This window comes from Neltuma alba, unplaced genomic scaffold (genome assembly GCF_004799145.2).
Source record: "Neltuma alba isolate B1F8T4 unplaced genomic scaffold, ASM479914v2 tig00013015_pilon, whole genome shotgun sequence".
NCBI classification, from domain to species: domain Eukaryota; kingdom Viridiplantae; phylum Streptophyta; class Magnoliopsida; order Fabales; family Fabaceae; genus Neltuma; species Neltuma alba.
In genome coordinates, this window is record NW_021637363.1 from 36,127 (window position 1) to 48,514 (window position 12,388).

The 12,388-nt window shown below is 31.8% G+C and overlaps 1 protein-coding gene across 1 annotated transcript; it reads left to right on the plus strand.

Moving 5' to 3' along the window:
• The first annotated feature begins 7,021 nt into the window (after positions 1-7,021).
• Positions 7,022-12,219, plus strand: LOC114733563 (coatomer subunit beta-1-like). Its single transcript, XM_028921034.1, has 4 exons — positions 7,022-9,182; positions 9,480-9,992; positions 10,887-10,972; positions 11,657-12,219. Exons 1-4 carry the CDS (start codon positions 7,134-7,136, stop codon positions 11,859-11,861), a joined length of 2,853 nt encoding a protein of 950 aa, XP_028776867.1. The 5' UTR covers positions 7,022-7,133; the 3' UTR covers positions 11,862-12,219.
• The last annotated feature ends 169 nt before the right edge of the window (positions 12,220-12,388 follow it).

Below are 12,388 nucleotides of genomic sequence, written 5' to 3' on the forward strand. Positions count from 1 at the left end.
TCAAACCATGGTTTGGTTTCATCCAAACACACCCTATATATTCTTATCTCTGATTTTATTATTTATATATTTATATGTAAGATCAACCTTATATAATAACATCTAAACAAGTATTATAATTCTTCCCCACATTTAAAATTTTAAACTTTATATTATTTTAATAAAATTGGAGATAAATTTTTTGTTAGAAAATTAATTAGCAAATTGTTTCTAAGATAATAAGTTACACAAAGAAATATGAGCTGCATATAAGGAAAATTAAGTTGTATATATAGAAGATGATTTGCACGTAAAGAAATATGCATTGCATTTGCATAGAGAAAAAAAGTAACATAAGGGAAGATGATTATACACATAAGAGAAGATAAATTACACACGAGAAGAATTAAGTTGCATGAAAAAAGTTAAGTTGCGCAAAAACTTTAGGAACCATTTTCTAATTAATTTCTAAATGAAGGATTTATCTCCAATTTTTTTATTATTTTCTTACTTAACAATTTATATCATGTCAATATAAATACTACCTTCGGTGCTTAATACTATCTCCGGTCCTAATTATAAGAACCAGTTAACTAATTTGAGGAGATTAAGGAAGTAAGTTGAATTAGTTATTTGTCCTAAATAGGTATTGTCTTTCCTAAAATATCCGTGCTAATCAAGTGTATTGACTAGAACTATCATTATTAGAAAGGCTACTTTGGAAAAAAATGTAAAAATATGAGAGACAAAGTGAATTATATTTAGGACCAAAATAAAAGTCAAACAGGGTCTTATATTAAGGATCGAAGGTAGTATAAGATCCTATTTGACTTTTATTTTGATTCTAAATCTAAATATAAGACTTCAATCCACTTTATCTCTTATATTTATATAATTTTTTCCAAGACAGTCCTTCTAATAGTCGTAACTTTAGCCAACAAACTTGATTAGTAAGGATATTTTAGGAAAAACAACACATATTTATTATAAATAACTAACTTAACTTATTTTCTTAATCTCCTTAAATTAACCACCTAACAACAATTCAACAATCAACATCATTAATCCATCTATAAATTATATCTCTTACCCATATATTGCTTTTGATTAATTTTAGTCAACATAATTTAATTTTAATTCGTTGTTATTTATAGGGTTAATTAATCCGCAAGTCCTTATAGTTTCAACGAATTTTGAATCAGGTCCCTATAGTTTTTTTTTCTTTTTATCATGTCCTTATACTTTTACCTTTTTTTAATTAGGTCCTTGTATTTATTTTTCTTTTAATTAAGTCCTTATAATTTCACTAAATTTTTAATCAGGTCCATGTAGTTTTAATTTTTATTTATTAATTAAATATAAGCTTAATTAAATAGATTAATACTGAAATATAAAATATTAATAATTAAATTAAATTAATAATTATGTAATAAAAAAGTAATAGAATTAATTAATTCAGGAACATTTTTTAGAACAATTAATTTTTTTGCTGAAAAAATTAAAATCATTATAATAATTCAATATCTTTAGAATATTATTGTTTATAAACTAATATTAAATAATATATACTATTTTATGTTTATATAATAGTACTATCAGAATTTATAAAATAAAGAATAAAAAATTCAGGGACTTAATTAAAAATAAGGTGAACTTATAAGGACTTGATAAAAATAAATAAATACAAGGATCTAATTAAAAATAGGTGAAAGTATAAGGACCTAATAAAAAAAATTATAAGAACCTGATTCAAAATTAATTAAAACTATAAAGAGTTATGGATTAATTATCCCTTATTTATATATAGAATTCGAGGAAGATTAAAAGTAAAATAAGAATGGGATAACGTGAGAGAGAAGGATAAAGGAGCGGGGAAAGATGGGACCGATGAGAGAGACGATCACCAGCAAATGGGAGAGACGCTAGCCGCTAAGTGCGGAAGTCAGTCACTGTCGCGCTCGCATGGGGACACCGCTGCATCAGACTCAACGCCTAATACTGAAGTCACCCGCTACTCACTCCCACTCGGATATTCCCATATCCCATTACCATTTATGATTTACTTTTTTTTAATTTCCTCTCTCCAGTTTTTGTGGCACTTTTCTTATTTTATTTATAAATCACTTTCAATATGTTTTATATTAATTAAAAAAATTTTAAATTTAATTTTTATTTTAAATTTAATAATTTTTAATTTTATCAATATTTAATATAAATTAAATCTCATCAAAATAAAATCAACACAATAATATATTAAGAATAAAATTGTATATCCATACAAAAAAATTCTCTTAAAACCTATAAATATGACTAAAAAATATATTCTTTTCCTGTACTTAAATTTACTTAAAAAATAGGATCAGAGGAGTATTTCTTTCTTTTTTTAAATTTTGTACTTAAATTTACTTCTTCTTCTTCTTTTTTAGGACTTTCCTTACTTGTTATCTTATTGGAAGGTATTGGTTCTCTTTCCTCTATCGCTCCCATCCCTTGCCTTCTCACTGTTACAAAATGATACTATTTTGGGAGAATTAGAATAAAAGACTTGCAGAGAAAAATATTTAGTAAAAAGATTGCAAAAATTAAAATTATTTTAAATAACCATATATAAAAAAATAATTTTAGAAAGATTAAATTGTCCTTAACTAATCCTTCTATGTTCTCTCTTATTACATCTTAATTATTTGATAGTTAATGAGTTTTTTTTTTGGTTGGCCTGCGCCCCATCCCACACAAAATTAGAAAACCCTTGGAACTCACCAATGATGATAAAGGCTTCTATGCATTTTGTGACAAACTTTTATCATCTACTAGTGATTGCTTTCTGATATCTTTGACGCAAGTTTGTTTGTTTTACCCTATTAATGTTGTTTCGACCTACTAAAAAATAAGCAATAAGAATTAGTTTTCCCTTCTATTTCTATAATTGCAAGTCATGTGTATTGTAATTAATTTCGCAGTCTCACCTTAGGATCTTCGCATGTGCTGTAGACATTGATTAATGTATATAAGTTTTAGAAATCAATAAGCAATGGATAATTTGAAAGCAAAGTTTGCGACTATAGACTTTGGATTATGAGTGACAAATGGGTCTAAATGTTACCTTTTGAAATGATTCTGAATGTACTATTAATTTTTTTTCGAATGCACAAATCATCAAATGAAAACAAGAGCAGAAGAATTGCTAAGAGAATCATAGAAATAATAAAGAAGGGGATAGGGGTAATTTGGTATTTAAAATATTATATTTTAATATTCAATCCTTTAAAATAATTCTAATTTTTATGATCTTTTTTGCTAAATATTTTTTTCTACAGGTTCTTTGTTCTAATTCTCCTTGCTATTTTTAAGTAAGTGGAGATAAAACTTTTTTTTTCATATTTATTTCGTATAATATAAAATTACTTTTAAAATGCTAATCCAAACACCTCTTAAGATAGAAAGAAAGGGTTTGTGTGAAAAATTGAAAAGTCTGAATGAATTAAAATACATGTTTGGCTCACTAATTGTTGGATGGTCAAATCCTTTTATTGAGACCTAATAATGATTTCCTCTTTTATCCCCATCCGAACCCGCCATAAAAATTAAGGATGAAGCACAAACCATATTTGTTTAAGGTCCATGTTTTAATTTATAAGACATTTTAATAAAAATTTAATAAGCTTCAATTGTAAATCCAAGTAGATCAATTGTGAATTGCTGAAGATTAATTTTGAATTCCTTGTGAAAATCAACTGCTCATTTCAAAACGATCTCAAAACCAGCTAAAAAGTGAATTGGCTTAACCATTAAATCATACTATTAATTTAATTAAAATGGATTCAATCACAGTTTAACCATTAAATCTTAAACCAATATAATATACCTCTTGAGCAATTCAATATTTGGCCTAGTTATAAAAACATGGGTAATAATATAAAGCCACAGAGATGCCACAGCATGTAAAATGGGCATACAATACATTACGAAAAGGGAATTAAAGTGGGGGCAAACTCAGTAAAATACGTACCTCATAAGTGAAGGATCATCATATAAACTTAGCACTCCTATTGATTAATTCTTCCGGTCAGAACTCTCCGCAGGTAATTTATTATGGCTACCGAGTAGTGCGGGTACAGCTGTATCAAAAAAAAAAAAAACAAATTATTGGTTGAAGTGATATTAGTCTCACCCAATCACCTTATAAAGAGGAGAATATAAATTTAAATTATAAAAGATATACTTGTTGAGAAGATTATTTCTTCACTATTCTAAATCTAAAAAAAAAAAATTAGTCTCAGATTCAATATGATTTGAAAATATCTTTGGTTTACCTAAAAAAACAAAAGAAAGTACCGGTCGCGTGTCTTCGTCACTCGAGACAATCAGACATATGCCTTCGAAACCACCCTTTCGTTTCCGACTTCCCCTCTCAAACTTTCCCATTTTAAAAAATTAATAATTCTCGTATTTGATCAGAATTTTCCTCGTCATCAATGCCCCGACTTGGGTGAACATACCCATCTTAACCTGATTGCGCCTAAATTTTTGGTTTTATAATTCATTAATAGAAAACCATTTTGATTCGATTTGATGTTGATTTTGAAAAAAAATCGACTACCCTCCTATTTTATTTTAATTAGAAAAGTATCTTTTCTATTTTGAAAATTTATGTAAACCTCTTTCCAAATTAAAATGTCTGGTAGACAAACCTCCTTCTTATATTTAAGATTCCATTTCCATCCACTCAAACTATTAGTTGACTGTTAAGTTTGACTTTAAATTGTTTTTGACTAAAATGCCCCTACTTAACATAATAATTATTTAGACATTTATATTTTTCAAAAAAATATTTTTTATAAAATCAAAAAATAATTCTAATACACATATTTTTAAGATTTATAATATGTTATAAAATTTATTAATTTTTATTTAAATAATAAAATTTTATAATTTTAATTTTTATCACATTCATTAAAATTTATTTACTTTAATTTCTTTTAAATTGTAAAAATATATTTCAATAAAGTTTAAATAATATAAACTTGAAAGATTTTATGCATTATTTAAATTTATAATTGAAAACTTTTAAACACATTTGTTACAAAAATGTATAAACATATTTAGTCAAGTATATATATTTATTGAAAGAATTAGTCAAATTTTTAATTAAGTCTTTTACATTTGCCTTAACTGAATAAAATTTGTGTGACTGTAAAAATATAATTTAGGGATTTATTAGAATGAGGGGTAAAATAATAAATAAAATTTATTTTAACATAAATTTCAGTTAAAATAAATTTTTTAGAATTTTTTTATAATATTTGTAACTGTATTAACTTATTAGACCAAACTATATGTTTTTAAAATAAAGAGGAAGTCAGTTTACTTGATTCAAACTAGAAGAGTAGATTCAAACGATAAGAGTAGTCAAAATATTTTACTCTTTTAAAATACACATGAATATTTTAAACATTGAATATGACTTAATTATAAACTTTTAAAAAATTAGTAGTATTTATTTATAACATTTATATCGTTTAATCGGTTTCTCTCCAAATGTTTCATGCACGTTTTCGATAATAACAACAAGATTTGCATTGGTTGAGTCTGATTTAATTTTAAATCAATGCCAAATAATTGCACTTTGCTTCTTGGTAACCTGTATCTAAAAGGCGAGAGCTTTTGGTTGAAATCTCTACTCACATACTCTTCATTCAGGGAAAAAAAATGGAAAAAATTGTAATAAGATCTCACCTAAGATAATTAAATACAAAAATGTCCCTTCAATTATCAAATTATTCTAAAATCTTAAAGAATCTCGTTGCAAGAGATTTTATTTTATTTAATTACTAAATTATTCTTATCTTTTTTTAAAGTATATATTGACAACCAAAACTACAGTCGTTAACAACTTAAAATGTAATGATCAATAATTATCGCAGCAGATACTGACAACTCATGCATTACAATTTTGTTAATATCTACCATGATAGTTGTTAATAATTACACCTTAAGTTATTAACGATTACTCTTTCAGTTATTAATACATACTTTAAAAAAACATAAGAGTAATTTGATAATTAAATAAATAAAATCTCTTGTAATAAAATCTCTTGGGATTTCAGAATAATTTGATAATTTTTAAAAACTTTTTTATATTTAATTATTTTGGGTGGGATTTATTGCAATTTTCTCCAAAAAAAATCTCCTTTCTCAAATCAACTTCATTTTTAAAAATTGACCATAAGTCTGTATACATGCCAAAAATCACACCATTCACCATTGCCACTTAGAACCTTCCCAACGTGTTCTCTTTCATAACCCAAATCTTGTTTGTCCTTGCAACCCTCCTTTTCAAGAGCTGAACACTCCAGCAATGTTCGAGTGGTTACTACTTACTAGCCATATACTTCCTCCCGTTCATAATATAAGAGTTAGAAACAAATTTGTGTTAACTTTTTTAAACTAACCTCTTTAATTATATGCATGGAAATTGTTTCTTAATGAGAATTCTCACAATAAATAAGGATATTTTGGATGAAATATTATATATTTAAAAAATAAAATTGATTGAGATATTATATTTAAGGTCAAATATAACTTTCGAACTAACTTTTATATTAAGGATTGTAGGTAGTACAAGAAAAGTCAGGACTAAATCAACAAATACTGAAAAATATTGGCATAATGCTGGCACCTCTCCTAACAAAAATTTGAACATTAATTCATTATGTTACGAGAGATTAGCTTCTTTTACTAGACCTGATTGTACTGGTAAAAGGAAAACAATATTTCTTCTTTTGAGCCGATTGCTGGGCCCATGAACTTAAATGTTTATTTGGATGCAGCCCAAAGCAATATTTCTGTAGACATAATTTTAGTTTGGATCCCATGGGCGGGGGGCCCAATAAACACAGTGTTAAGCCCAATTGGTTTCCAATTCGTTCACCCGTTACCAACGACCCGGGATTGATACCGACCCGACCCGTCCCTTTCAACGCTCGTCAGTTCAATTGTCAATATGTCATTTTAACTCCTTCATTTTCTTCCCTTTTATTGTCTGAGAATTCTCAGATGCAATCGAGAGGAGAAGCAGTAGATCGAAACGAGTTCCAGATATCTCAGATCTGAAAGCAAGTGTCTGAATTGCGCGTAAAGATTGGAGATTAGAAATGGAGAAGTCATGCACTTTACTGGTTCACTTCGACAAGGGCACACCAGCACTTGCCAATGAGATCAAAGAAGCTCTCGAAGGAAACGATGTGGCCGCCAAAATCGACGCCATGAAGAAGGCCATCATGCTTTTGCTCAACGGTGACACCATTCCTCAGCTGTTCATTACCATCATTCGCTATGTTCTTCCCTCCGAGGATCACACTGTTCAGAAGCTTCTCCTTCTCTATCTCGAGATCATTGACAAAACCGATTCCAAGGGTAAGGTCCTTCCCGAGATGATCCTTATTTGCCAGAATCTCCGAAACAATCTCCAGCATCCTAATGAGTACATCCGAGGTGTCACCTTGCGGTTTCTTTGCCGTTTGAACGAGACAGAGATCATTGAGCCTTTGATCCCATCCATTCTTTCCAATTTGGAGCATCGCCATCCTTTTGTCCGAAGGAATGCCGTTCTGGCTGTTATGTCCCTCTACAAGCTTCCTCAAGGTGAGCTATTGCTCGATAGTGCCCCTGAAATCATTGACAAGCTCTTGTCCACCGAGCAGGATAATTCCACTAAGCGTAATGCTTTCCTTATGCTCTTCAATTGTGCTCAGGATCGTGCTATTAATTACCTTTTGACTCATATTGATAGAATTAATGATTGGGGCGAACAACTTCAAATGGTTGTTTTGGAGTTGATTAGGAAAGTCTGTAGGACTAACAAGGATGAGAAGGGAAAGTATATCAAGCTTATTATTTCTTTGTTGAATGCCCCATCAACTGCTGTTATTTATGAATGTGCCGGCACCCTTGTTTCCCTCTCCTCTGCCCCTACTGCTATTCGAGCAGCAGCTACTACTTATTGGCAGCTCTTGCTTTCACAAAGTGATAATAATGTCAAACTTATTGTACTCGATAGGCTCAATGAACTAAAAACTTCCTATAGAGAAATTATGGTGGAAATGGTTTTGGATATTCTTAGAGCGCTTTCGAGTCCAAATCTTGATATTAGGAGGAAGACCCTAGATATTGCACTGGAATTGATAGCCCCTAGGAATATTGGTGAGGTCGTTATGATGCTAAAGAAAGAAGTTGTCAAAACTCAGGGCGGGGAGCATGAGAAGAATGGTGAATATAGGCAGATGCTCGTGCAGGCTATACATTCCTGTGCTATTAAGTTCCCTGAGGTGGCAAGCACCGTTGTGCACCTGTTGATGGACTTCTTGGGAGATACCAATGTGGCTTCAGCCATGGATGTGGTTGTTTTTGTGCGTGAGATCATTGAGACAAACCCCAAATTACGTGTTTCTATTGTCACCAGGCTTTTGGATACTTTCTACCAAATCCGTGCTGCAAGGGTTTGTTCATGTGCGTTATGGATAATTGGTGAATATTGCCTATCACTTTCAGAAGTTGAGAGTGGAATTGCAACAATTAAACAGTGTGTGGGGGACCTCCCATTTTATACTCTTAATGAGGAAGGGGAGGGCAAAGACACATCTAAAAGCGCACCACTGGTAAGCTTAACCAGTGTGAGTTCTAGGAGGCCTGCCGTCCTTGCAGATGGGACCTATGCTACACAAAGTGCTGCTGTGGAAACTGCATTGTTGCCTCCTACCCTTGTACAGGGATTGCAGTCTTCTACTGGAAATCTGAGATCACTGATCCTCTCAGGTGATTTCTTTCTTGGGGCAGTAATCGCGTGTACACTGACTAAACTCATCTTGAGGTTAGAAGAGGTTCAAACATCAAAAGTTGAAGTTAACAAAGCAACTACACAGGCCTTGTTGATCATGGTCTCTATTCTGCAGCTGGGTCAATCTTCAGTTCTTCCACATCCAATGGATAATGATTCTCATGATAGGATTGTCCTTTGCATTAGATTGTTGTGCAACACAGGTGATGAAATAAGAAAGATCTGGTTGCAATCCTGTAGACAGAGCTTTGTGAAAATGCTTTCAGATAAGCAGTGCCGTGAAACAGAGGAGATTAAAGCTAAGTCTCAAATATCCAATGCACAACCTGATGATCTTATTGACTTTTACCATTTGAAGAGCAGAAAGGTATCTTGGTACTTTGTAGTATTGATCTCCTTTTAAAGTGTGTATAAATGAGTTAATCTTTCGGACTCCATTTCTGATGGTTTCCTCATAATAACATGTTAACTTTGATATGTTAGTGCTGATATGGAGTCATGGTATGTTATGCCTTGATGTTTTAGATAATGCAATCGACCTTGTATTTTAAGTTTCTGACTTTGGCTTCTGTCTGGAGTAATTACTACATGTTTCTACATGATATTTTAACTGATTTTGAATCAGCAACTGTCATTTGCTCATTGCTCTATATCTTTTTATTAGGGTATGAGTCAGCTTGAGCTAGAAGATGAGGTTCAAGATGATCTCAAACGTGCTACTGGAGAGTTCACAAAGGATGCAGATGATGCAAATAAGCTGAATCGCATTCTTCAGCTCACTGGATTCAGTGATCCTGTATATGCTGAAGCATATGTGACAGTAAATCATTATGACATTGTCCTTGATGTTACTGTCATCAACAGAACCAAGGAGACTCTTCAAAATTTGTGTTTGGAGTTGGCAACCATGGGCGATCTCAAACTTGTTGAGCGTCCGCAAAACTATACCCTAGCTCCAGAGTCAAGCAAACAGATTAAGGCAAACATCAAGGTGTCTTCAACTGAAACAGGGGTTATATTTGGTAACATAGTCTATGAGACATCTTCAAACGTGCTTGAAAGAACAGTTATTGTTCTCAATGACATCCATATTGATATCATGGACTACATCTCTCCTGCATCTTGTGCCGATGTGGCATTTAGAACTATGTGGGCTGAGTTTGAATGGGAAAATAAGGTAGATGTTTCCGTTGAATCTATATATGGAGTTAACTGCTGTGTTGTCCATGTTCATGCTAAGGGGGAAAAAGGGAAAAGAGAAAAAAAGCTTGTTGATTAGACTTTTGAATGATGTTCTCTCTTTTAGTAAGCCTTTGGTATCTTTATGAAATCTGACTGCATGCTTTTAGAGTTATGTTTAAGTGCTAAGATATACTATTTGTGACTTGTTTTATCCCAACGATTTTATCCACTATATATGCAATTGATGATGATACTCTGATATTAGAAATGAGTATGTTTTATTGAAGTTTGTATGTTTATACTTCAGCTTTGTCATACCATTCATTTTAGCTAAGTAATATGTTGGTGTCAATACCAAATTTTGTGGGCTGGCTTTCCTCCTTGATATTAGTGAGGAGACACTTGAAAGAAACGAAAGTAGATGCATGCTGAGCATTTTCTAGTGATAGATGAGAACAACAGCTTGATAATTAATGACCGTTAGTCAGATTTGTTTGCAACCCCGTACCAAAATGATGATGGAGAATATGCTTCATATATCCTGACATGAAAAACCTGATCCATGTAAACCTTAAACGCAAAAAATGAACTGACATTGTGTATCCTTTCAAGCTAGTTCAGTCAGGTCGTATTTGGTAAGTCAGGTTCTGCTCATTCTCTATCATTTCTTGAGTTAGAAAACGTAGACTGAATATTGTATTAAGTTTTTTGTTTAGTCTTCATATCTGAAGGTTATCGGGGGAACACAAGTTCAAGAGGTTAATGTACGTGCTTAAGAAAAACTATGTTGATAATTCATATAGACTTCTACTTATATATTAACCTTCAGGCAATGCATCTCTGCAACATTTGGATGATACCCCTGACTAGCGTTTATTCTGTTTTCTAGGTTGCTGTAAATACAGTGATGCAAGATGAGAGAGAGTTCCTGAACCACATAATCAAGTGTACCAATATGAAGTGCCTGACTCCACCGTACGTTCTTTGATTCTGCTTACAGTTCTATTGCAGACTCTGGTTTTACACCATGGCAATGCTTAAGTGATGCCTTCAAAATTCGCATACAGTTTAGGACAATTGCTATTTTATATGTTCCTGTGTCTGCTATCGGGATAAAAAATCCTGAAATTTTAGTTTCAGAGCTGCAGTCTTGCTTCTAAGGAGTTAAATCAAGCTGACTTATTTGAAACTGACAGTAACAGAACCTGTTGCAAAATTTTTCATCTGCAAAATTATAGAAATGATTTTGTGCCCTACTAGAAATTTGTAGCCAAGTTGACTTTTTGCACTTTTCAAATTCCTTTTTAAATGTCAATCTATATGTTTGTTTTATGGAGTTGAATATTAACATCGCTATTGTGAAATTTCGGGGAAAACTTATTTTTAATCCTTTTTTTCTTTTTAATTTAATGTCAATGACTAGATTCACTTTGACAATTTTTTTCTTAAACAGATAATGACATCATTCTAATGAATAGCGGGGTTTTAGGGTTCTCTAGGATTATGCATAACTTATTGGTCTAGAGATATTATTATATCTTGGATTCACTGGCAACAATAAAAAATATGGACTTGTATCTGACAAGATGAAGACCCATGCATTGAGATAACTAGTTTATTGATGCTGCTTCCCTATTTTCTCTTGCTTTGTGATTTCAGATCAGCATTGGAAGGGGATTGTGGTTTTCTAGCTGCAAATCTTTACGCCAAGAGTGTTTTTGGGGAAGATGCTTTGGTGAATATCAGCGTTGAGAAGCAAGCTGATGATAAGTTGAGTGGATACATCAGAATAAGAAGTAAAACTCAGGGAATTGCCCTCAGTCTAGGGGATAAGATCACCTTGAAACAGAAGGGAGGTGCTTGATTGGAGCAGCATACACCCTTTTTTATCCGGCTTGTATTTCAACTTTGAGTAGCTTCCCGGTAGCTGCCGACTTCAAGCTCTTCATATTCTTCCTTCAAGTTCTCTTGGCTTTCGGTGGTGCCTCATATCTCTTGTTAATCGGTTTCTAGCATTAATTTTCCCCACAATTGGAGTTCCAATTTTTTATGTAATTTTTTCTTGGATGTGATTTCATATACATCTCTTAATCTTTCACTCCCATACACATAGGTAGGTTTGGATGCCATATGTTGATATCGGTCAATGAAATGCCAACGTCAGCATGTCCTTACGTTGTAGTTATTTTGATAATGATTTGTGCCTATTTGATCACTAATAAAAAAAATGAATGCTGGCTTCCCCAAATTTTTTTTTTTTTTAAAATAGAAGGTAGTCGCTAACAGCACTACTTTCGACTTTAAAAAAAAAAAAAGAAAGAGTTTTTTTTTTTTGGTACAAGAGAAGGCTATAAGCCCAAATTAGGAACTATCAGGATTAGATCCTGTACA